The sequence below is a fragment of the Phalacrocorax carbo genome, chromosome 21 (genome assembly GCF_963921805.1).
Source record: "Phalacrocorax carbo chromosome 21, bPhaCar2.1, whole genome shotgun sequence".
In the NCBI taxonomy this organism is placed as follows: Eukaryota; Metazoa; Chordata; class Aves; order Suliformes; family Phalacrocoracidae; genus Phalacrocorax; species Phalacrocorax carbo.
In genome coordinates this window covers 7,234,026-7,260,663 of record NC_087533.1, presented here as the reverse complement: position 1 = coordinate 7,260,663, position 26,638 = coordinate 7,234,026, and the positions used below count along the sequence as shown (strand labels likewise).

The following is a 26,638-nucleotide window of genomic DNA, read 5'->3' as shown; positions in this document are numbered from 1 at the left end:
TGGTTTGGCCCCAACTCGGCAAAGCGACACCAGCGATCTGTCTTTATGGAGAAGCACTTACTGAATCAAGGTCTTGTGTAAAGAAAGCCGTGTAAATATCCACAAATACACCTTGCAGAGGGACAAGGTAATTAAAAAAAACCATAGCAAACCCCACAAAAATAAAAGAATTACTAATTATGTGGAAAATTCTTTTGACACCACCCCCCCCAAGTTTATCTTTACTGAAGAGAACAGCCTGCCTGAAGTCACAAGACTGCTTTTATTAGCCAAGTTAATTTTATGTACACTTGCAGGATATGCTCACAGGCACACAATAAGAGGTTGAGAGCAAAGACTGACTGGTTCCCTGCAATGAGTGACAGCAGCCCTAGGAACTTGCTTGAGGTGTGACAGCATTACAGACTCATCGTTGATTTCATGCTGTCAGAAATATTTGGCAGGACAGCTGTTCCCAAAGAAAATGCAGAACAATGTGTTACTGCATGGTGAAGAGGGGATATGAGGCAAATCCCCATGCTTAATGTAATAAACAGTGGTGCCTGGAAAAGTATATTCTGAACAAGGCTTCAGCAGACACGAGTTTGATCCTCAGTTCTGCTATGGACCTACTCTGTGAAAAGTGATTTTTTTTTTCCTTTGCTTTCCCCCACCTGAAGGGGACAATATATTCTGTGGTGAATGGACTGTCTCTCAGTTTAGGTAAGTAGCACAGCTGTGTCCTGATTTGGGGCCACTGATACTCCTACAGCTGAAACCCTTTAAAGCAAATCTTGAGCCTGTCAGCACAGCTGCACAGAGAGAAGTTGCTCCTTCATCTCTTTGTTGTCACACACCTGTGACTGATGGCACAATATTTAGCATAGTTTCTCTGCTCACTGATAACAGAAGAAGAGGCAGAAAGACAGTAATTGTGATTAGAACAAAACACATCACTCACCAGATAAATCCAATAGTCCAGCTGCAGTCAGAATAAAGATGGGGAATTTTTCCTGCATCTTGTGAAACAGCTCCTGAGTCACCCCAATAACAATATATTCAGACAGGAAGCAGCTCACTACGGAGCCACTGCTGCCTCTTAGCAATGGGCATTTGCTGTGTTTTTCGGGAAGGGCAGAGTATTGGGTTACTTATAAGAGCTTAGGCCAGACAGCAACCAATAATCTGTTCAAAAAAAAAAAAAAAAAAAAAAGCCTGCACCAATTGGAATCGCTTGATATTTTTAACAAAAGAAGGCAGTGTGTTCATGTGCATGGTGAAGACGGAAACCGTGATTGTAAACATGAGGGGTTGCCTATGCAAGGTAGCTCTTTATCTCTGAAGAAAGAGTTGAAATGCTACCTTGAGTGCTGTGTGTAGTTCTGGGTCCCACGATTTTACAAGGATGTTAAGATACTTGAATGCATCCAGAGGAGGGCAACAAAGCTGGTGAAAGTGCTGGAGGGCATGTCTTACGAGGAATGACTGAGGACTTTGGGTTTGTCTAGTTTGGAGAAGAGGAGGCTGAAAGGCAACCCCATGGCTCTCCACAGCTTCCAGAGGAGGGGACATGGAGAGGGAGGTGCTGATCTCTTCGCCCTGGATCCAGCGATAGGACACGTGGGAATGGCTCAAAGCTGCATTGGGGAGGCTCAGACTTGACCTGGGGAAGCATTTCTTTACTGAGAAGGTGGTCAAACACCGGAACAGGCTTCCCAGAGAGGTGGTCGATGCCCCAGGCCTGTCAGTGTTTAAGAGGCATTTGGACAATGCCCTGAATAACATACTTGAACTTTTGGTCAGCCCTGAAATGGTCAGGCAGCTGGACTAGACAACAGTTGTAGGTCCCTTCCAACTGAGCTATTCTATAATTCTGTAATTCTAATTCTACCCAATAAGGGTCAGGTTTTGCCAGTTTGTGCTGAGACAAATATACACAGGGATCAGTCTGGACCCCAGATGGAGATGCTTTACTCAAGCAATCCATTTATGTAGGTGTTTGGCTCTGTGAGCCCAAATAAGATGGACATTCTCTCCCCGTGACCAACCGTCCATGTACGGTTAGGTCACAGAGAAAGGCTGCTAGCGGTGCTGCTTCAATTTTTCTATCAAACCTAATGGATCCTTTCTTCCCTAGGCCTACAAGCACCTGCAAAGCGTGTTCTTGATTCAAGAGACACAGAAGACAAGCAACAGTACAGCAACTAACCCCATCTGGCTCAGAGCAGCCTCAACTAACATTTTGGTGAGACAGGAACGAGGACCATAGTGAAAGAACAAACACGACAAATGCTTAACAAGCACAAAATTTAATCTTTCGTAATAAATGAAGAAGAGACCAGAGGCTTCTTAGGCAAAGCCACAGCTACGCCCCTTTTACCTTTAACTGCGAGGCCCTAGTGTCCTTGCAAATATTCACCCGAAGATAGTAAGCAGTGTACATCAGGCATCTTTTTAGTGCCAGGTGCTTGCACACATACAAATAGTGAGTGAACCTTGGAGACAGGAAATTTAGAGCAATGCAGGTTAAGGAGATGAGAGAGAACATTAGTACATAGCCATGACTGTTGCAAATGCAGTGGAAATTCTGTTAAAAAAAAATAAGCAGAATTCAGATAATAGCATAATAACAGATAATAGCATAATGATAGCTCAGAAAAGTACTGCAAAAGACACCGAGGATGAGGTGATTGCTCTTGAGGGAAATAACAATAAACCATTATCCGTCCTTCAGCAAACTGATAAAGTGTAATCTAGTAGATAATACAATAGATTAGGTGCTGACAGGTATAATTTCCAGCCGTAGCCACGCCACTCACCTGAATGCGGTAACAAGGTCAGGTCACTTCATCTTTTTCCCACTCTGTAAGTTCTCTGGGAAAGGAAATTATCCTGACTGGCATTTGTACAGCACCTGACACACAAGGGCCCTAATTTCAGTCGGTGCTTCTACCCAAAGCCAGCACACAATAATTTGTCATGTTAGCAAACACATGAAACACACTCAAGAAGGCTGTTTCCAGAAGTTCTGTCTCCCGATTGTGTTCTGCTTCTTCCACTGGTTGACCGCCTAACCATTACCTGGTCTTGTCTTGACACAGCTGACAGTGAGGCTGAGGCCATATCTGTACTGCTGTGTTACCTGTATTAGTACAGATATCCTATTTTTCATCCTAGGTACTGAGATCGAAGTTTGTGATCTGCAATTCAACCCATGTCATATTGTTTTACGGACAGAAAGTAGCATGACACATCAGCATGGATATCAGAGCTGGTACTGTTAAGACTAAACAGCAGGAAACTTTACAATTATAGCTAAAGGAATAATTCTACTAGAAACAGGAGTTAGTACACACATAGTATCTGTGAAAAAGTGATCCACAAACCCATGGCGACTCCCAGCTAGGATCTACTGGCAGGTTCTTTGTTCTTCAAATGGGACTATAGCTTGTAGAAGTTCAATGCCCCTTCTGTAACAATTTGACTGCTCAGGTCCACTTCCCATTCCCAAATGGCAGTAGTTCCTGCTGGTAACCTGGTGTGCTTGTAAAAATTCTGCAAAAGTAGTTCTTTTTGAGGAGAACAATTCAGTTCTCAAACACCTTTTGCAGAGGAAGTTAGAAGCAAGTCTCTTACCTGATCACCATTTTCTTCTGGGGACAATAGCAACTGGTATGTGACAGGTTCCATTAAGCAAAACCCAGCTTATCAGTCAAAACCAAGATAGATCTTTAGCTTTTTGGCTTTTAAGATGATTTGGACTCTCCTGTAATTTTCTGGTGACACATTACACCTGCTGTTCCCCTCCTGCCTCTGTAAACACAAGATTCAATAACTTTTTTTTCTTAAGACAATGCTTGGTGTTTGTCAGGTTCAAAGCATAGTGCTTATTTGGACTTGGACCCTATACACAGTATTTGTTACATGTTTGTCTAGGCAGGGTGTAACTCAATGGCAGGAGCTTTAAAGAAAAAAAGACAGTGAGATTATCAATTGTGTACTTTTCACTGTGAGGGGAGAAAACCAGGGGCAAGAGAATTTCCTTCTTCTGAAGTGGGAAGATGAATCAGCTGCTATTTTGAAAAGGAGATGATATATAATTTGTCAGCTACTGTTCTGAAGGGACAAGATTACTACAGAATAGACACCCACAGGTGTCAAGGAGGCAAGCTGAAGAGCCATTTTCAAGTCAAACATGACTGGCCTGTGCTTCTTCATATACATGTAATATGTTCTTTTGCTTCCTGTATTCAAAACCAAGGCAAAAAGAAAAGTAGTATTTTATTTATGGCCAAAGTCCTTGCCTAGCCTAAGTTCTACAAGTTTTTAGTATAGATTTGTGTCTATATGCACCTCTGTATTTGTGAAGAGGCTATTCGTTAAATGTGGCAGGCTTCCGCTAGCAGTACTGTAGCTGCTGTTCTGTTAGCACCAGCACCAGAGTCCTCGACGGATATGCTTTCCAGAAGCATCTTAAACTGCCTTCTGAAAGAACACATAAGAGGTAAGAGCAATGCGTTACTGCCTTTCTTTTCAAATTACATTTGCCATTAGTTGTAATCAATTTTTGACCTCTCCAGAAAACACTGAAGCTAGAAGGATGTGCCATCTGTGTTATTGTTTAAAAAACAAGTAACTGTAGAGGAGATTGGAGATGAACACAAGGGGTCATGAGAAAGGACTTAACATCAGGAAGGTCAACTACTGTTCTTGCTCCACACAGAATCACAGAACGGTAGGGGCTGGAAGGGATTTCTGGAGATCTTGTCCAACCATGAAGGACCAAGGGATATCACTAAATTTATAGAGATAGTTAAGTGTGATACTACTAAAATAGACAGCCCATAATTCATAAACAAACCTCGTTATCATAAGTTATCACTAAGATTGAGTGCTTAGTGAAATTAAGACCAACATATTTAAGCAGGTAAGTATGAGGTTTAAGGTTTAAGCAAAATGTGAGGCGATATCACGCATGTGATACTGAATCATAATTTAGCCACCAGAGGACACCAATGGGGGGAAAAAAGGATTCTTCAAAGTCACAACTCAGTTTATTTCTGTTTTCTTCTAGTATGCTGGGTACTGGCCCCAAACTTGGAAGTAGACTAAACGAGCCATTGGTCAATGAATAAAGAGCAAGCAACTTGCCAGTAAGAAAGGGCAACATCATTTATTAAAGCAAAGACAAGCTCAATGCAAGCTGTTATTTCAGTTCTTAGCCTAGATAATAAAGTAAATTCTTTCTCCCAATACTTATATTGATATTGTTTTACTGGCTTCTATGGAGGACAGGCAAACACTTTGAAAAGGGATTGAAAAGATGATGTGCTTTGAGTTAAGTTTTATTAAAGAAGAAAATACTCAACAGCAAGAGATATTAACAGCATGTTTCAAAGCTGTCTTGCAAACTTCACATGCTATGCACATATTTCATAGAGGAGTTCAGGATGGCCAGTCCATTAAGTTTCCGCAGTTGGAAAACATGCCTGAAAAGACAACAGAAAGGTTGCTGGGGGAATATAAGACAACTAACAACAAAAGTTTTAAGCTTCCACTGCTCTGCTATATTCCATGCCCAAACTGCCATGGATGTTTAATGCTACATTTGATAAACTCCTCCCAAAGTAGCAGGAGAAAGAGTTTCTAGAGTACTATTCCCCACAAAAAGGAAAATGAAAGTTCTAAATAACTGACAAGTGTTTAAATAGGTGACATTTCAAATTAACAACACTAAGAAAATAAAGTGTTTCCCTTCCACGCCTCTGGAGTGTTTTGCAAATCTTAGAGCTGATACTTTCTCTGCTGGTCACTTGGGATCTCCAACAGAAGCAAGGTTCTTAAACTTTTGGAACCTAAGCATTATCCCTTGCTTTCTGCAGTAGTTCAGGATGTACACTAGCAAGCAGAACTCAGTTCCTCTGTCTGGAACACAGTTCAAGATCCAGCTGACAGTCTGCAGCTTGCTAGAGCTTGGCATACTCTTGGCAGGCAGCAGCAGACATTCTTTGCTGACATTTATGCTTTTGTTTTGCTTTCATTATGGCTCTGATCTCTACGAACTTATAACATCACTCCTCCTCCTTCCATTCTTCCAGCACAGGTAACATCAGAAAGCAAAATGAGCTCCCTGAAACACATTAAGACAGACAACTAACAACACAGGAACCCTCCAGCAACAACACAGGTACCCTGGGGACAATACCAAAAGTGGGAATTCTAGCTGGAGGAAGGGTGATAGATTTCACGGGATATTTATATAAACTAATCATCTGTCCTGTACCTGCTTGCTCTATGAATAGAATCGACTTACACTGGTCAGTTTTTCAAGATTTATCTCCTAATAGCAACCAGATGGTGCAGAAGAATGATAGTCTTCTTTACAATACCTTGGTTCAGCGACACACAGCTTCCCCAGAGCAATTGCTGCATTCTCCTGCACCGAAGTTCTTGCAGCATCGCCACCAGCGTGTTTCAACAAAATCATCACAACATTGGAATTCAGTAAGGATGTCGCTGCTCCGGGAACTGCAAGGCACTGGCCAAGGCAGAAAGCAGCATTTCCCACAATCATTTCATTCTCTGAGTCCAAGAGGTTTAGCAGCACACTGAACCCTGGGAGAAGGAGAGATTAATTGCACAGAATACACATGGATTTGTTCAAGTAGCACTGATATTTTTCTCTTGTCTTTACTTAAAACTCCTAGGGAGCAAGCATTTTTCCATGTTGGACATTCTTCTAGAAAACCTGGAGGAGCAACAGAATTTCAGGGCAAGGTTCAGGATCCAGAGTGCTGTCCCAGCTTCACCTGCATAGATGTCTTTCTCAGAAAACTGAATCTACACTCCAAGAGGTTCTCTAGCATGGAGTTTGCGTTTCTGCATTTGCTTAATATTTCTCTGAAGGTGAACATGCCACCTTTGCTGCTTGCAGGATCTTGCACTGGCCTCTCACCCTACCATACTAGCAGGGCAAGCACAGAGTAGAGCACCTACAGCGCCGAGCTAAATGTTTAAGACAGAAATGCCATTGTGGAAGGAATAGCTGAAAAAAGGAATATTAAAAAGCTTTCTCTATATCCTTAGCTAACACGAAGCAGCTAGCTCATCTACTTCTGTAACCTATACTAACGTACAGCGGCAGAGTATTTTGCCTATACTCTTGACGCAGAGTTGTGTAGGTCTTGCTGGCATCTGTAAGCAGCAGCAACATCTCAGGCCACAGTATCTGGAAATATTTAGATAGACTGCCTTCTAAATAAAATACAGCACGGCTTTCACATGCATGAAGTTTCCTTGGGGGCTGCATAAGTTTGCTTTGGTTTTCTTTCATGGTCCCATCTGTTCTTGCAGATCACATCCCACCTTTTCTGCTGCAATAATGTCTTTGGAAAAGGCAGTGCTGCTCTAGACAGCAACAGTGTGTTGAACAGGTGTAGAAGCTGCACTAAGTGGCCCAGCTGGAATGCAGTTTAATGTCATAGGACTACAGCTTGATGCCACCAGCCTCCTAGCAACAGGGCAACGTCTGGGTTGGCAAACAGAGATGACAAATATAAGGAGTGGTGACTTCTCACCGGATTAATGCCCAGACTTTTGGTGGAAAGAATGAGAGTGAGGTGTTTTTGCTAATTTGAGGAAATGAAAGCTTCATCTACAGATGACAGTGAAACTAATATGGGATGTACAAAAGGAAGATGATGCTCTGAGAGGCTTTTAATGAGTGGAAATCCTTAGGGTTCCGGTTGAACTACATGAGCTGACAGTTTCTTGACAGGTTCAACCATTTAGGTAAAACGTAAGTATTCTCTGTTGTAGTTACATTAGCATTAAATGAACCTGGATTTTAAAGCGATCTAAGTAGTGTTTTACTGCATGACTAGAGCAAATATGCTCAAAAATACTCTAATACACCTGGTCTGATATCATCACTCTGTCTCAACATCCGTTTCCTTTTAATACCAGGCCAAATATCCACATGTAAATTGAAGGAAACTATAAACAGCCTCAGCCTCTGGAAATCAGATGCATAAAAGAAGTTTCTTATTTTAGCCACTAACTTGGGGAAATACAACCCAATTCAGTTATGGTTTACAAGCACATTTTTAAAAATATACATATTTCTGGCTCTGAAAAAGCATATCAAGCCATTTTACTAGAGTAAAGCGCAGTTTCTCTAACTCAGACTCATTATCTGTTTTGCCTATTTCCATCCTCACACAGAGCTAAGGCTCATTAAACTCTATTTCAGGAGGTAAAACAGCACATTACTCAGAAAACATGGCTAAAGTCTTGCAAGAGTAAAACCCAGTATTCAATTCTGTTCTAGAGGATCATCTAGAGGATGATACTGAGATCACATCTCTGCATTCAGTCTCTAATTAGTGAAGTTGTCACTTACTTTTATCTGACTTCACTAGATCTTCTTGAGCTTGGCTATTACTTCTGGTGCAGATGGAAAGGGTCTTTATACCATAATTGGATGTGGTCTGTCCTCCAGCCTAGATTTCATCAGAATAAAGGATGCATTAACAAACATACAATTCATAGCACAACTTACTCGAGGTTACAGAATAGCTTAGGTACCATGGTGATATAGTTAGGTATTCCTCATGCCTAAGCCCAAATACCAAATTAACACCTTTGCAGAGTGTACATCTCAAGATGAACACAGGCTGAAGGGGACATAAGAACCATCTCTTTCCTGCCCGCAATGAACACACAAAACTCCCTGAAGCTCTGGAGCCCAGCTCCTTTCAAACTATTAACTCCTCTGATGCTTGCTACTTACACAAGCCAAGCTGAGTGCCACCACCTTGTTCTAGAATGATTTTATCTGCATCATAGCAAATCCGCAGAATCCACATCCAGCTGGGTGGATACACATTCTGCTAGATACACAGATATACAGCAAAACAGTGTCTACAGATGCATTATTTAGGGAAGAATTGCTCCAAGATTGATTCAGCTCCATTGCTTTTCCGTGGTCCAAATTAGATCACACCAATTTTAAGCTTTAATCCTCCAGCCGGGCCTGAAGTAGTGGATTCTCAAATTTGCATATCTCTGCAAGCAGAGCTGTGCACAGGCATCTGGCTCATACGGAAACAAATGAAAAATCTGGGCTACAGACCAGACTACAGAAGGCAGTCTAGTCTCCAAACTGGCTACTGAGCTTAAAATTAAACTTGAGAGCACTATTACAACAGACAGCACAGATGCAGACACGTGCAGCCAGAATGACTGCACAGGTCTTTCTCCTAGGGAAAGGAGGCTAGACAGAGGGGCAACTATGGTTTTCTTAAGATACAATACAAGCAGAAATAAAGTGAAATTTGTTAAATGAATTTACTTTCAAGAATTTGATAATTTTCTTCACCACCCCTCCTTTCACTACTTCTTCTACCGCCGAGGAGGATGCTGCCAGGATGCGACTTAGCACTCCAATGGCTCTCTTAATTAGAAAACAGTGTGAGAGAAGAAAAAAAAAAAGTTTATTTGTCCAGACAACTTTAAGGAGTTTTCAAATTATTTTCTTTTTTGCAGAATAAAAACAAAGTAATTCAAGTGATAAAAGTTTACAGAAATATAATGAAGAACATCTTTAGGACATGGCTCTTGTTATTGCTTATAGGAAACTGAGCTCAGTACAGCTTCTAAAGACTCAGTGGAGAGAGATGAGACCAAACTGAGATAAGGACAACTCCCTGTATGTTTATCTGTCAAACCAAATTCCTAGTAGAAACCAGCCCAGCACTGCTGGTATTGAGTCAAGTAAAACAGATCAGAACAATTCATTTGAGTTCAGAAATGTGAACGGACTCCGAGTCCACATCTGCTCCTACCCATGTGCCTTGAACAACTGCTCTTTGTGGGAGTCACACCCACTAATAGGAGTACAGTCTTCTAGGTATGATTCACATACAAGAACTGTAAAAAGAAACAGCTCCTAAACACCCAAATCGTTTGCGTTCCTTTGCTCCTAGATTGATTTTTAAAGAGTTTTATATTGAAAACCATCCTAAGGGTGGAATGATTTGTAAGAGTTTCTGTTAGGTAGATTTCAGGAGAACATTGAGAACCTCTTGCATCAAACAATATAAAAAACTGAATAAGTGGTATATGATTTCTTTACTGCTAATAATTATGAATGTTTTAGGCTTCAAAGCTTAAGGTACAGACTTGCACAGGGCAGCAGTTTGCACTGAAGTCGTCAGGTCAGGTCAGTTAATACAATCTTTCGTTAGTCCACTGATATCCCACTTACTGTCACAATCCTTCCATCCTTATTCCCGAGGAGAGACATGCACCTGCCACTTATGTCCACAGCGAAGTACTGAAACAACAATGTGAAACGCTCAGGTGCGGCTGATTGCTGAGGAGTGTTACAGCAGAAATGCGTTATAGACAGTACTCTCCAACAAAGAACCCAATGGAGATCAGGGCACACATGGCAGTAAGTTACTAGCACTTCAGCACCCAGATGTTAACTTAAAGAATTCTTCCTTCCTGATGGAATCATTAGTTTTACATAATTTTGGAATGTGCCAAGCATCTAAGAATATGCCGAAATTAGAGAGTGAGGCCAAACAAAACATTTAAACCACTATGGAAAGGTACTGTATGTGCTTTATACTGTATTTTTCTCATAACTGTGTGTATATGTGGGGGGGTGGAGGAAAAAAGGTTGTAAATTTTTTTGCTTTTTAGCTTACTGAAATTGACAGCTACCCTTAATGATAACCTTAGTCACCAATAAAAATTAAACATCAACTGAACACCAGCAAAATCCAAGGTTGGCAGCCCTTAAGTGCTTCAGCATGCTTGATGTGAAAGAGGGCTCTAAATCCATCTAACACGGTCAAGCTCTTTTCCCCTGTAGAGGCTGCAAGGTCACAATATTCCCTCACCTATTCTGTTTACGTGTTCTGGTATGACTTCAGTGACTTGCATTAGGCCCATTTACAGCAACAAGGAGGATGATGCTCTGACTGCTCAAGCAATGCTGAACCTCTGAGGAAGTGATTACAAGAAGACCACTACTACCAAAGAACGTTCACAGATTTGTATACCTGGATGATCACATTTGATTCAAGCAGTAAGTTCATCATTAGGCCCAGCACTGCAAACAGACACTCCTGGTATTTGGGCATGCTGACATAAAAGCAGTCATCCTGCATACAAAGGACAGAATAATGCAATCAGTTCAGAGGTTCAGAATATGCGCTTCCTCAGTCTTCTGCGTCTCAGTCTTCTTACTTACTTACTTCTCAGTCTTCTTACTTACTCAGAAGGAAGAAGTCCTGTGAGCACCAGCTTTTTTGATATAGATTCGTCCTTATGTTTGTTTCACTTTGGTATCTAAAGCTGCACACTCCAAACTCCTGACGTTTAGGCCATTAACGACATCCTTTCCCACCCTCTGAATTCTTTTGTTTCTGAGGACTGAGTTCGTACCATATTTTTACCCTGAAAGGGGCTGCTTAAAATAAGGGACCACACACTCTCCCCCTCACCCATTTATCAATCCACAACTTATGTGAACAACGGACCACCTTGACACCTTTATCCAACTCCCAGATTTGAAACATCTCAGTCAAGAGTTCAGAGCTATTAGGGGAGGCAGACAAACGTGATCACAGAAGTGCCACTTCCACAGCAGGTAGGGCTGAAACCACTATTCTAGGGAGCCATCAAGTTTCTTTACCACCAGCTTTAAGCACGCTTGCCAGCATTCTTTGGACTCAGCCATCTGCGTTCGAATGACTACATCTGCACACAGATTCCCCATGATGCCAATGCAACGGGCAAGGGCTGCCTCGTTCACCAGCTTGGCAGAGGTCTAAAAACAGGAGAGAGTGGAATAACAAATTAAGAACAAAAGACAAGGAAACAACAGATACATGTTCCTATCCCTCTGGCAATGGAAAACGGCATTCCAGAACCTCTCTAACCTATGTTAAATCCCAACTGTCCAAAGTTTGCAAATCACCCTCATTTTCACAGTGACTCTCCTGATGACATTTTAAGCAATCTGGGGAAAAAAACAACTGGATTCTGTGGTCCCTAACCTGAGACTGAATGTTTCCTACTATCACTTACTTAGGTCAGAGAACAGACCAGCCTCTGCTGCATCTGTAATTCCAGTAAGGTACGTTCAAAAGGAGAGAGCAACAAGCAATGGGGAAATGCTGTAATTCTTGCATTGTCTTGGTGCTCGTTCGGAGAAGTGGAGGTATTTTACATTCCAGCTATATCTGCCATTCTGCAACAGAACCAATCTCCCCTACCATCTTGCCTCTTCATGAGGACAGGTTGCTGTACCAACAGTATTGTAGGTTTGCAGTTTAAATAAACGATAACCAGGAAAGGGACCTGAACCACTAAACAAATTTACCTTGTGACCTAATGTCATCTATTCACCCTGATCTCTCGGATTAGAAAGAAACAGAAAAAGTCATTATCCAAGATATAACCAGTAGGTGATAGTGGACTAAAGTCACATTCAAAAGAGCATAACACAAAGCTGAGGGTGAAGTCCTGGCCTGACAGATTACCAGTGGGAATCTGCAACCAAGTCCAGAGTTTTCACCGAATATAAAACTAGTAATGTGTAGAAACCGAGCACTAAGCACTGGAGACTGAGAACATTTTCCTGAGGAAAGTGTATGACAAAACTGGATTTCTAACACCTACAAAACCAGAGACATGGTAACTACTGTAGTTCTACCAGAAAGGGGTTCTCTCTAGGAACAACTGGCTGTAAAACTGTCAAGAGGGGTCATAAGACATGCTACACAAAAGTAAACCAGAAATACAGAAACGGAGATCTTTCATACCAGCAACTGGGTGAATAAAGGTAAAACACCAGTGGAAAGCATGACACGACACTGGGTTTTGAACCTGTTAAGGGATAAAGAAAGCCATACTTGGACACTTAAAGCTTTAGACAAAATCACAGATAAAGGCAACACAACAGCAACATAAAGCCAGGCAGACAGCAGTTAGCAAGGTACCCTCACAGCAATGGCGGCCAACAGCCTCTATCAGTAGCTCATTTAGCACGTTTCAAAGTACAACTTTATAAGAAAGAAGGTAGAAGTGTAAGTTACCTTTCCTCTTCAGTTAAATGAGATAGTATGTTCATGGCACTGCTAGCCCTGGCATCAGTGCTGTTGACAAACTTCATCAAAATCTGCAGCCATCTGTTATTAAAAAAACCCCGACAATTTTGTGTCAGCTTTGGATTAATTATTAAAGATCAAAGTCATATTTTAAGTGCACTGACACAATTTGTCATCTTAAACTCCTTTGTGTTCAGTAGGGTTTTGACAAAGCTGGATATCCTAGGCCCTCCAAACATACCCAGTCACCTCACTGCCATTAGAATAATATTTTGGCACTAGATTCTCTGCAATATTGTCCCTCTTTGAACAAGTACTGTGATTTCAACACATGTACCAATCCCTGTCAGCATTAGAACATTTGATCAGCATGTAAGCTTCACAGACATTTGAAGCCAAACTGCTTTGCTGCTGGTGAACATCTTCAGGACAGACAAGTAGAATGCAAGTCAGGACCAAGAACACCATCAGCAAAGCCCAGGACTGAACAGCGTCAACAGGTTGTAAAGACTTGCAGGGGATGTCAGTGGTGATGCTTGCGTGGCTTAAAAAGGGCATGCTAAGCAAACCCAACAGTCTTTGGAGGGGTTTAACTGAATAGCCTTATAGTAGTGAAGAAAGTGTCATCTCCTGCCTGAATAAAAAGAAAATCATACCATTCCCCTTTCGAGCTTTTGGAACAGTGTGTGCATGTGGCTGTGGGATTTGAACTGCAGGCAATTCACAGGACTTCTGTGAACTCTGCCAAACAGTAAGTACATCTGCAGACATGTGCTGGGGTTTCCACATGCTCCTCTACTGAGCTGAAATTCTCTGCCACTTTCCTCCAACTTTGTAGCACAGTAAGAGAATCTATAGTCTTGTCTCTTTTTGACGATGAGCCCAACTGCAGAGAAGATCAATATCTGCAACTTTACCATCTGAACACCCTAACTCTTTTCAAGCAATCGGGTCCAGGATCTCTCTCAGAAGTTGACAGAAGATTTTTCAGGCTCCTGATATTTCGAGCCACAGTAATATCATCTGCCCTTTTTAAGCATCCTCTCAGATGTGGCTCATTTCTTTAACCTATCCTCCAGGGAAAAACATCTCTGGGTTTATGTTGTGAAGTGTGTACAACTGTACGTTTTGCTCATCCATTACCTCAAACCATGTAGTGCAAACCAGTAAAGTGAAATGTCTCCTCTGCTTAACTCTAGAAGAAAATAGCAGGACAATAGGATAAAGGTAATAGACTGCTGTTTATGTCCCCACTCAGTGAGTCATGGCAACACTGAATAATCATAAATACCGATTACCAAATGTGGAGAGAGTCACAGCTTGAAACCATAAGATATTAAGAGACAACTGATTGTGCGCTAGACAAACACACACTTACTGGTTTAAAAAACTGGGTTAAACTATGCCTCAAAATTACATGAATAACCTCAGGAATAAGCCCTTTCTACTTAATTTCACAGACATCTTCAGACACAAAGTTTACTGTAGCTTTCCCTACACACCTAACTTTTACTTTGGTTTAGCTAAGCCTGTTCCTCAAGGGCAGAAGTCTCAGTGTCATTATGTTCCTTTAAGAAAGCCTGTCACCTTAGCGCTAGTGGAATGAGTTCTGAAAATCTGTGAACCCAGGCATTAAGGAAATTTTTCTGAGGTGCAGTAGTTATTACTTGGTTAGGTCCTGGTGCCTGACTAGCAGTCTCCTCCCATTCTCATTCTCTGAGTAAAGAGAAATCAGTGCCAATGTCTCCTTTTGGATCTCTGATACCCCAGAAGAAAGCAGTTTTGGCAGCTGTGCGTTCACATCAGGGTGAGTCAACAGAAGACGCTGATTCTCTTCTGAAAAAAAGAAAAGATCCAAGAGCAACGTCACACATAATGGCATCCCCATTACTCTCATGATTTTTTTCCCCTAGGTGCTGATTTAACAAGTTTAATGTCTTTCTTTAATCCACTAATGATGTCATTCACTCTGATGTGTTCATCTTGCATAACACCCCTGCAGAGCAATGGTAAGGTAGAACACCCACTCATCTTCTCTCAGCTCCATTACTTCAACACATACGCTGGTGTTTGGATTTCTACTCTCACTAGCAACATGCTGGCTTCTCAGGCATCAAGTGCTTCTTCAAACAAAGAGAGACCAGAATTGTGAGCACAAAGTGCTGCTCGTGTCATCAGCTGCCTGCACACTGCTAGGGTCCAGGCTGTTCAGGCCCAACAGTACACTGCCCTGCCAGGCACAAACACGTAAGCTACATAGGCCTGCACATTACTCTCTATTCACTGCTAATTACCTACAGGGAGAATATAAAACAGGTTTTCCCTTTACCTTGCAGCATGAATATTCTCTTGGGCATCAGCTGGATCCCATGATATACAAGTCAACACAGATGCTGACACCACGCATTCTGCATTTTTCCTGTGTGGCACTCTGCACTTTACCACCCACCATCACCTCAGACCATTTTTCACCTATGTGTATACTCCCTAGAAACAGAGACAGGGGCTACCTGCCCAATGACTACTTGGTTGTGAATACCAGCGGAATTCAGGTGCTTGTATAAAACCCTGCTTAACTGCTTAAAAAAGACATTATGATACAAGTGATATTACCTTCAAAGCAGCAATAAACACAGGGAATTTACTTCCCCCCCCTTCAGTAGATTTAAAACACTCACAGAAACAGGCTGGAAATTTCATCTCATGATGCACAGAACCAGCAAAATGGTGGTTACTGCTAGCAGTATACCTCCACCACCTGTACCTGACCTGTAAAACTTCAGTTACAATAAGGTCCAGACCCAAGTGCTCTGGGGAAGTGATGTTCATGTCAAACAACAGTTTTAAACACAGTAAGTGCCGTATTAACCGTACATTAACAATGATTAATGTTGATTACATAGTTTTACCATTCCCAGCGCAGACAGCTTGCCAAAGGGAGAGAAGAGAAACAGACAAATCCACTTCAGCAGTGTTTTTCCTCTCTGCATGGAAGCCCCTAAATTAGGAATATTAGCTTGTAAAAAGAGCAAAGGACAGATCAAACAATTAGCTCTTTGGCTAGGGAAATCAGCAAAGTCCCACAGAGATGGGGATCTGCCACACGAATGCTTAAGCTCGTAAGCTCTAAACTCAGCTCATTGGTTAAACATTTTTAGGACTATCAGACTTGTTTTCCAGAGGACCTGCCTTGAGAACAGATTTATGATCTAGCCCTACTTACCCTCAACACACAGAGAGCCTATACGAGCATTACACAGCACAATATAGTTCTGCACTGAGAGACTTGTGAATAGCCAGGGCATGAAAAGCCTGTGCAAACTTGAAAGTGCTTCATCTCTTAAATCTGTTTACAGCCAACCCAGAATACTGATGAACTGTAAAGAAGTCTCTGTGCTGCAGTCCCACTGACAAGCTTAAAGAATCGCTCTCCTGCCTAGTTCAACCAGATCGTGTTGTCCTGAACCAACTCAGTTGTGCAAAATTTTCAAATTGCATCTTTTGCATGTCTTACTTGTTTCCATTATCTAACTGAACCTGACTCAAATACACATTCAGACAAAAGATCCCTTTAAAGGCAAAGGTTAAAAAGCAATACAGATAAAATATTAGCCAGATTTGTTTCTTGGTTACCGAAACACAATACAACAGCAGCCAAGAAAATACAGCAGCAGAAGATACAGGTCCCCAGAGACAATCTTCTTCCTCAATTACAGGATTAGAGAGTTTCACAGGTTACATTACAAAGCTATAAGGCCAAATATTTTCTGATGGCAATTAATAGCACCAGGGAGTCTGGCCAGGTATACTTAAAGCAACTAAGTGCTTTCAGATGATCTTTTATATTAAGGTGTTTCTTTGGAGGGGGCGGGTTGGGTGGTTTTTTTTTTATTTATTTATTTATTTTTTTTTTTTAACAAACCTGCTCTCACCATGATAGGAGAACTGTACAGAAATAGGAGACAGAGGCAGAAATTCATTAATTCTATTCACTGCATCTAAGAGAGCACTGTTTGTATAAGAGTCAGGTATAAGTCAGTCCATTCAGACATTAAAATCTGTTATTACCATTATCTTTTGATCATTTCATCTGCATTTCAAGAGGCGATCATGTTTCTTGAAAACAGTATTTTCATTTCCTCATGCTGTAACACCCCACTGTTTTGCTTTGGAGAGCTCTTACCGTCTTACAATCTCGTTATCATTGAGGATACTGAATCCATTGTTTGCTCTAAATAAAGTTTGCTCAGTGCCTGAAAAATTCAGAGATATACAAATCAGCTCTATGATCCATCTGGCTGATGTAGCATTGTGAAGAGAGACTCCTGCTGTTCTGTAACACTCTGTTATAAAGAAAAGGTCACTGGATCAACAGCTGTGGAGAAAGAACATCATTAAAGGAGGGGAAAAACTCCAAGAATGCTACCTGAAGTAGAAGCAGCTTTGAAGCTGAAGACCACTCTAATTCATGCCTGGTGCTGTAAAGAACAATTGACTTCAAGGTAAAGGCTTTTTAAGAACATTGAAACACGAGACTGGTTTTGCAAATAAATACACTTTAACAGAGAATTACAAATATTTCTAAACAAATGAAACAGCTTTTAAGAGACCCAAATCTGTAAGAAGTCTTAACAGCTCAGCTACAATACTGGTCTAATTCGAAAAAATATATGTAAATATCTATTGGCCATAAATTTTGAAATTGCTGATTTTATGTTCTAAATATAGGAACAGTTTTTCTGTTCCTTCAGAAACTACTCCTCCTGTATTTCACCTACTTGGATTACAACTCTTACCATCAACAAGCTTTGCGTCAGACACTTACAGTCTTTCACGGCTTCTGTCAAAAGCCTGATCCCTCCTGTGTAGTAAAGGATATTCTGATCAGGCCTATCAAGTTTCTGCAGCAGTTCTTCTATGCACAGAGCAGCAAGCTTTCCAGACTGAACTTCCTTCACTGCTCTCTCTTCATCTCTCATTTTTTTTTCCTCCAGGTTTACCTCGCTCATACAATCTTGGAAATCAAAAGAAAACAAAGCATGGCAATTAAATGTTTTGATATGATCAAGTTTCAAGTGAAAAATGAAGTTGACTCCATGACAGAGAGAGCACTACCTTTTACATCCAGAGGTACAGAATGACACATGGCTCTGGTGAGTGAAACAGAGCTTAAAGAAGAAACAATCAGAAACAAAAGCTGCATGAAGAGACTCCATCAAAGGTTCTGAAGAGCAGAACAGTGGTTTCGACTGAGTTCCATCTTGATCAGAAAACAAGGAACAACAGTGTAAAAATTTCTATTTCTTACCTTTAAATAGGCTTTCCTTTTGGGGATCAATTTGTAAGATCTTCTCATAACACTGCCTGGACTTAACAGAGAAAAGAAACGGGCTCTTAATTTAGGAAACAAATGGGAAGATGATAAAAATGATATCCTAGTCAGAGCCATCCTGTTTAAGCTCAAACGTTCTTGAGCTGCGGTACTTACTACGTGTGACAAACACAATTTATGAAGACACACAAGTCAAAACTTTCATAATTAAAAGTGTAAGCTGAATATTATTCCCAGTCCCTACATCTGCCTGCTAGTTCAAATTAAAAGGAAAAGTTCAAGTGCAAGCCTAGGAACGTACTAGTAGGAAGAAAAAAGCAAAGTTCCAGTGAGAAAACAGAAAATGAGGCATAGCATTAAATTTGCAGGAACCGTAACTATCAGCAGGGATCAGACATGTGCATCTTGTATCTTTAACTTCTGTTTGTGCATTTCGTGTATCTTGAGCATGTGCTCAGAATTAAACTGATCACCAGGCTTGCGACAGGGAAGAACCTTCTGCACAGATCAAGCTGCCAAGAACCCCTCAAGGTGAATTTCATGCAGACTTGTATTGCCCATGGTCTACAGTTATTTCTAGAAGTTGTTTCTGACAGGATCAGAAATACTTTTGAGCTTGCCTGCTCTCACCTTCAGACTCTTTATTATTTTTGAAGATGAAGGGTCAGGATTGTACTAAAATATCTGGCAGTTTATTTCAAACCCAAGTATTTGTTAATAGGACGTTCCATTATTTTAACAGTATTTATGCTTCCATTAGGTTTTCACACATGAAATGCAGAATTAGATCTTTTGTTTGACATTCATTTCACTAGGATCTTGAGGAAAAAAGCGATATCGCTCTCACTAGCATCTTTCATCTTAACAGTTCACTTAATGTGAAATATGTAGATGTTTTTCTCATCCAAAGGTGATGTGCAATCATTTCTTAGTTATATGCAAGAACAGTTTAATAACACCCACCGCACAGAGCTATTTAGGACAGAAAAGTGAAATACATTGTACTTAATTGTCTCTTTGGGGGAAATGTAGTCACTGCTAGTAGACTGCAATCACAAGAGTCTGCAGTACCTGACAAGGACACTCCTTCATTCTGATCCTTATTCGAGCTGAAATAGGGCACTGCCAGCACTACCACTTCCCTGAGCACATGTTGCTAATACCAGTCTTGAAGCACTTCAACAGAAGTGCCAAACATGGGATTCTCTGAGCATATACACAATCCTTGCAGACTCCCCAAACGGTCACGCGGTCTAGACTCAAGCCTCACAGCACCAGAGTAAAGCTTGCTGTCTCGGTGTCCGGCAGCCAAGTCGTGATAAATTCCCACCAGATAAACCATAGGTACTGAATAGAAAATTCCCTCATTCTTTAGAGGCTGATTACAGTACAGATTGGCACAGCTACACAGAAGTGTCCTCCTACATTTTGTGTGTACCCAAGTAAAGGATACCTGCTATTTTACTAAGATGTGGAAAGAAGACTTGATTTTAGAATCTTTGCAAAGCACAGAAAATTTCTCTCATGCCTAAGGGTTCAACATACTTTCATTTGTCCAGTTTTCAAGATCACAAATTTCTCCCTCTCACCCACAACATCGTGTCAAAAGCAGAACGAATCATGGTCCCATGGCCACAAGATGTAGTCAACTTACCTCACTGTAGTGCTTAAGTGCCAGTTGAGCTTTCCCCATTAGAAAATAGGCTTTAATATATTTTTCATTGCACTGTGTTAAAAAAAGGAATTGTTAATTTTGTGTTTATAATTTTAACCTTTTAATATTTTTTCAAGCCTTCTGATTAAAAGTTACAGCTGTCCAAAATAACTGTAAGGGCAGAAGAGGTATTCATATCACCTACTAGAGGCATCTAAAGTTCATATGCTGAGTTGTTACCTCCAAGTACCAACTTCCCTTTCTTATGTATGGAACACAGGCTTTGGTCTGGTTACAGGTGGAAAGCAGCTGGTGCTAATATCCTTCCCAGAAAACTGCACTTCAGGCAATTCAAGCAGACTCTCATGCAATTAGGTAATGTTAAGGCCTGCAGCAACAAGTCTACAATTGCAAAACTTTTACAACAACAGAATTTCCATAAGTCTTTTGATTAGTTCTGCCAGGAATGAAATAAGTACTAATTTTCATTAGCTGTGCAGGAAAAAAAACCCAACAAAAAACCAGAGGAAACAGGTAGCTCAACACTAACAGATTAGATGACTTTTTCCGGTTCGATTATCTGTCAAAAATAGTGATTTCTTGAAATGATGCTGCCAGTATTATTAAAAATCTTTAGTTATTCTATTAGATCTGTTAATTGTGTTGTAGTCATGGGCATCGCTAATGTAACACAACTGAATTTGGATTCAGCTATCTGGCATTTTATATATTCTTTACCATTCCCATCAGATCTAATCTTTGTGAGCTTGAAGAGTCCCTTTTCCCTTTTTAGAAGGATGAGGAAGATATTGTGTGCCAGTATGTGCAGTTAACAGCTTATTACTCATAACTGTTCAAGTTAACTCAGAATGCAGGACTCTGCAACACCACCATATTTTTTCATTTCCCTTACCAGGTTGTCTCCATATCATCAGTTACACACAAACCTGCCTTCCAGGGGCACTTGACCTGACCATAAAAGACAGAGTCCTGAAGTTACCTTTAATGCCCATTCACAGTCACCAATGGCTTTTTCATACTCATGCAACTTCAGGTAGGCCTGAAATGAAACCAAGAGATTCCAGGCAGAAGAATTAGAATACTTCAAACAAATTTCACTACCTATTGTACAAACAATAGCTAAATTAAAAAAAAAATTAGACTGTTGATAGTCCGGTCACTGATTTTGAAAGACAATTACCAGCTGTTTCTTAACTTGTCTTCCATCTCCTTGGATTTTGTAATTCAGAATAAATTTAATAAAACAAAGTTCGAAACACACATACGGTTTATACAAGGCAAGTAGAGGATACAAGGCAAATGTTAATGTTCTACAATTGTAGAAGTGTTCCCTAAAAAAAAATTTTTTTTAAAATCAGTGCATTTAAATAAACCTATGAACTAGAATTATTTCCCTTCCCCACTTATTCTGAAGTAGCAGGGTTCACCTGTGCCACATGCAAGAGGAAAGAGACATGAACACTCCCTCAGGAAGGGCTAGCCACAGCAGAACTAAAGCTTCTGAGGAATTTAGATATGTTGATCACCTCTAACGATCTTCTTTGTGCAATTCTTTCATTAAGTTTATGAAAAAATTAAAACCTTCAGTCTGCACTGTCTTGCTGTTAAGTTCTAGCCACAGTAAAAATTTCCTGTTGATAATATGGCAGCAAAGCAGAACTCATTGTGAAGGACGGCCAGGAAAAAATGTTTGCTCCCTTTTTTAAGCTCTCAGTAATGCAACATATACTACCTTTTATGAAATTCACTTACATAATAGAACAATCCTTTTTGGGTTCTTATCCTGGCAAAGTAACACTAAAAGCACTATAGTGGTAGCTCATCTCCACATGCTGACCTGTGCTCTGTTTGTATAAAGTTCCTGCTTGTCTTTCAGTTTTTCCAGACCTTCAGTGTATCTCTGAATGGCTACGACATAGTCTCCTTTCCTGAAGGCATCGTTTCCCTTCTCTTTCAGAGCTGCAAAACAACAGACATGCATTCAAAATAACGTTTGCTTTTTACTTCCCCAAATAGTGACTGAGGAAACAGAGGCCATATTCTCCTGTTGGAATAATCACCAAAATTCCAGTCCAGCTCCACCGCAGCTGCCTTCATTAGCCATTATTTGCAAGGGTCTTCTGAGCATTTGCCCAGCCCAACTCCGAAACACTCAAACTCGCTCCCTCCATCCCAAACCTTTACCATAAAGAGGGTAGTATAGAGAAGAGCAGGTTGCAACAGCTCTGTGAAGTATATAACCCTGTTATATCCAGCTAATCAATGCTGTGGACAAGATTGTTGGTCTGACAACCAAAGCACTGTCTCAGTGTGCATAAGAATGGTAATAAGAGAGTAGCTCAACAGCCTCTTAAGTCAGCCCAGTTCCTACTACCTAGCTTTTGAAGGCATTAGCTAGAAAAGCCTTTAGTAATTATAATTACCATTTGCTAATTGTTCGTTTTTCTTCCTTCGTTTAGCTCGTTCTTTTGCATCCTTTTCCAAAATTGCCAGAAAGCCATCTTTGAGCCAGGAGAGTTGGTGGTATTTTAGTTAACAAAAACAAACAAACAACAACAAAAACAAACAAACAACAACAAAAACAAACAAACAACAACAAAAACAAACACACACACCAACAAAAAAAACCCCAAACCAAAACAAACAACAACAACAAAAACAAACCAGGCTTCATTAAAATCAATCTACAGATGGGAAAAAAAGTAATGTCTAAGGTATTTCTGAGTCATTTCTCTACAAAGAATATATTAAGGGGTCATTTCAACAATTAAACAGGAACATGAATAACAAGCTAATACACATAAAGGCCATGCTACCACTCAGGATTTGCATACTTGCCTCGAAGTATCTAATCTCTAGAGAAAAACTTTTAAATTCAGAATACTAACTTTTTAGAAGAGAAGCCAGAATATGATAACAAACTACACCAACAAGCTTCCTACCTACGAACAAATACAGCCATACAGGTAAGATCTCTGAGTGTGTTCCTAGATCCGACTGAATTTTGATTAAAGTCACTAGAAAAGTCAGCTCTGACTTTGGCAGGAGCAGATGTAGGGCTTGCATGAAGCAGCAGCAATCCTTACTCCATCGCCGCTAAAACAGATGCAAGAGATGCTAAGCACTAGAGGGAGCACTGTCCTACCTGCGTTCACTGCCTCTGCATTTGCCACGTCCTAAAAAAGAGAGACAGCACATGCATGTACACATACAGACGCTTCAGTAAAATCCACAGCAGCAAAGGAACACTTGGTTAAGTTGTTCAAAGCTACAGAGTGTTTGAAGTACCCAGATTGATGCATACTGGGAATATCAAATTAACATTTAAACAAAGGATGGTAAGGACTTAATAATTTTTGATATTACTAGAAAGCTTCCATTTCCCTCTTCAGTGAGGCAAGTCACTGAAATCCAAACCCTACTGCAGGAATCAAAGCCTAACGAAATTAACGAAGGAATTCTTCTGTCTTCAACTAGTTTTGCTCAAGCTCCTGAAGTGCAGGTAAAAGCTGCAAGTTATGGCACCTCAGTGCTTGCATCCAACTCGGATAAATCCAGCAGAAGTATTCTGCATTATTAGCAGTCTTAAGACAAAGACAACATGATATCGAGTACTTCCCAATAAGCTAACCAGTGAAAAAATTAAAGTCACATTCGGAACATGCTTGTAAGTATTGCTCAGAAATTTTTCTCCTGGGCAGGGAATGTGAATTAGTGTGATTTAAAAGATGCCAAAAGCATACAGGTTTAACTTCAAAGGGGGGGGTGGGGGGAAAGCCCTTACAGAAACTTGCGTGCTAATGACTGTTCTGTTCACCACAGTCTTGCTTTCTTTCTCCTTGCTAACTTCTTCATCATGGAGCCTTTTCTCTGCTTCAGCAATGGTTTTTTCCTTGACAGCCGGGTCTGTGGAGTTCAAGCCTTGCACTAAATTGGCTAAAAAGGGGTTTAAAAAAAAAAAAGAGAGAGATAGAGAGACAGAAACGCGACTCTAGGTGATCCTGGAGGCACCAGGAATTCAGCTGTGCCTCTGATGACACATGCTTTTGAGGGCACTGGTGACCAGGACGGCGTTTATAAATGTAAACATTTACGGATACAATTTCATCTCACTTCCAGGCGCTACCCACAGCTTCTGCATTATCCACATTCCTGGATTTAGAAAGCAACTCTTGTCATCTACAAAACCGCGCGACGCCTGAGCTCACAAAGAGCCTTCACGTAAATCAAATTCGGAACGAGGGGCGAGAATTTTCCTCTTTCCCGTTGCTCTTACTGCCTGCCCTTTTTTTTTTCCCGTCCCTGGTACCCCACCTGAAGAAAACGGGGACCTCCGGCCGCCTCCGCCCCCCCCCCCCCCCCCCGCGGGCGGCACCGCCCCACGCCCGGCCGGGGGCGGCCAGCCCCGCCCGGGCCCCGCTTACCGATGTCGTCCACGCGGCGGAGGAACCGCTGGAAATCGTCCTCCTGCTCCTCGTCGGCCAGCATGGCTAGGCCGCTCGGCCGCCGGGGGGCCGCCGGGGGGCCGCGCAGCGGCGCCGCCGTTGCCGCGGTGACCGCGCCGCCGTCGCCGTGGTGACCGCGGCGCCGGCCACGCTCTTGGCGCAGCATCAGCGGGAGGGGCGATTCAGGACGCGGCTACGCAAACGGAGGAGCCGTGCCGCGCTGGCCGCCATTTCGCGGAGAGCCGGCAGGCACCGGCTGTCCGAGCGGGAGCGGGGGCCGGGGGCCGGAGCCCGCGGCCTCGGACCAGCCACGGCCGCTGCGGGAGCTGACCCCGGCCGCCACCCGGGCTGGGCTGTCGGAGGCTTCCGAGCTCCCCTCGCCCCGCAGGGTGCAGCACGGGGGCCCTCTCCTGGCCCCGCTGTGCCGATGCCGTGCAAAATCCCGCTCGCACCGCGCAGCGCGGCCCCTCGCTCCGCAGCCCCGGGAGGGCCGGTCCCCGCCGCGGAGCGGGGGCCCGGGCGAGGAGTAGGGCTGTGCCGCGGGAGCTGCTGCCATGTGCCCGTCCGAGCTTAGCCACGGACGCCCAGACCTCGCTCGCCCTTACACAGTATCTTTCTGCGCTGCCTAAGCGCCAGCGTAGAAATTAAGCACCTGAATCTGTAACATAACATCACGCTTTACTGAGCACAAGGTAAAGACAAATCTACAGAAAGGGCACTCCTAGCTCCTCTTTTCGCAGAATGCCCTTTTAGAGCTATGCTACTATGGGAAAAAAGTATGCTTTTATGTTTGCAACGTATGTCAGAGCACTGAGTAGGTGACTTCTTTTCTTCCTCCTAATTACTCACAGATAAAATCCCTTTGATGGCAGTAAGGGATTATATTTTAACTGCAGCAGAATGCCTGGCCTGATGGGCTAGAGAGGCCGCAAAGGCCTTCCAGGCGAGCCATGGGGAAATGTCTACAGCACAGCAGAGAGGCTCCTAGTCCAGAGCTGGTTGAGGGCCACTATCTTCATCATGGCTTTCCTTGCTTAATTTCTGACTTGAGATCTCAGAGAAATGCTTCATGCATTGCTGAGCTGAATATGCTCCTTTTCTCTTTGCTAAACAAGTCAGCCTTTGCCCTGCAGCCCGAACGGATGCAAAACCAGAAGTGAGATTGCCTGCCACTGCTCCCCTCCTGCTTGTTGTTTTATCAAAGCACACATCTGGGTTTGATTTGGCAGAGCGAGGAGGCAAGCTGCCCTGCTGGCAGCTAACAGCAGGGCGCCTATCAGCAGAGGCACGGGCATATCATTTCTGCAAGGAGCATTTAAGATCCTTTTGGTCTGGCTTTTTTAATGCCCAAAGTCATCTTCTGTTCATACACAGGGTAAAGGAATAAATAGCATGGGCAAAAAAAATCAGTGAAAGGGACTTCTTTGGCTAATACAAAGATTAGTTGAACCAAAGTTTAGCAGACCTACCAAGAGGTAGAGGGAACCCGAAGAAAGGAACATGAATGCTCATCCGCCACCAATACCCTCTAGGCCCTGTTGCCCTGAATTTCATACCAGATTTTGAGTTTGTTTTTTTTTTTAGATATCCTTTAAAGACTGGGGATTTCTCAATCTTTGATTGGGAAGGAGAGAGACTGGAGTCAGGTGAGGGTTAAACCCTCATTCAGAATGGGCACTTCTTCCCTCCACGTTAACAGGCTCAGAGGGTCTCAGCAGTGTCTGAGAAATGGCCACTCGATAGCAACGATTTCTGTATCCTCTGAGCTATCAGACAAGGAGGTGTGTCCCTGGGAGGGTGCCCAGGTCAGTAGGTTGCAGGGTCTGGGGGCGTCTGGTGCCCAGGGAGGCTTCACGCCACTCCCGGGAGCCGGCTCAGCCCCTCCCGAGGTGGGCCATACAGCCTGTCACCTGTGAGACAGCCGGAGGGTGGCACCATCCTCCAGAACGAAAAGCAGCCGGCCAGCTGAGAGCCAAGCTGTGATTTCAGGCCTTTTCCTGCTTTGTCGCCTGTGTTGCCAAACCAGCCTCCATGCTCCCGCCAGCCAGGCTTGTGTGCGGCGTATGTTGCCAAATCCGAGCTA

At 42.3% G+C, this 26,638-nt stretch overlaps 1 protein-coding gene across 4 annotated transcripts; it reads right to left on the bottom strand.

Annotated features, from left to right (window-relative positions):
* Positions 1-5,126: 5,126 nt before the first annotated feature.
* Positions 5,127-24,948, bottom strand: TTC12 (tetratricopeptide repeat domain 12). Of its 4 annotated transcripts, XM_064470836.1 has the most exons (21): positions 24,535-24,947; positions 23,895-24,046; positions 23,256-23,286; positions 22,534-22,611; positions 21,948-22,069; positions 21,090-21,149; positions 20,090-20,161; positions 18,412-18,472; positions 17,929-18,117; positions 17,287-17,356; positions 16,013-16,101; positions 14,771-14,939; positions 13,092-13,184; positions 12,819-12,882; positions 11,687-11,821; positions 11,052-11,153; positions 10,247-10,315; positions 9,332-9,433; positions 8,381-8,480; positions 6,369-6,594; positions 5,127-5,468 (listed from the first exon to the last, which is right to left on the bottom strand). In XM_064470836.1, exons 1-21 carry the CDS (start codon positions 24,719-24,721, stop codon positions 5,393-5,395), a joined length of 2,247 nt encoding a protein of 748 aa, XP_064326906.1. In that variant the 5' UTR covers positions 24,722-24,947; the 3' UTR covers positions 5,127-5,392. The 4 variants fall into 4 exon arrangements, with proteins under 4 accessions (XP_064326906.1, XP_064326907.1, XP_064326908.1 ...); XM_064470837.1 differs by lacking the exon at positions 13,092-13,184 and having other exon boundaries at positions 24,535-24,948; XM_064470838.1 differs by lacking the exon at positions 17,929-18,117.
* Between the last annotated feature and the right edge of the window lie 1,690 nt (positions 24,949-26,638).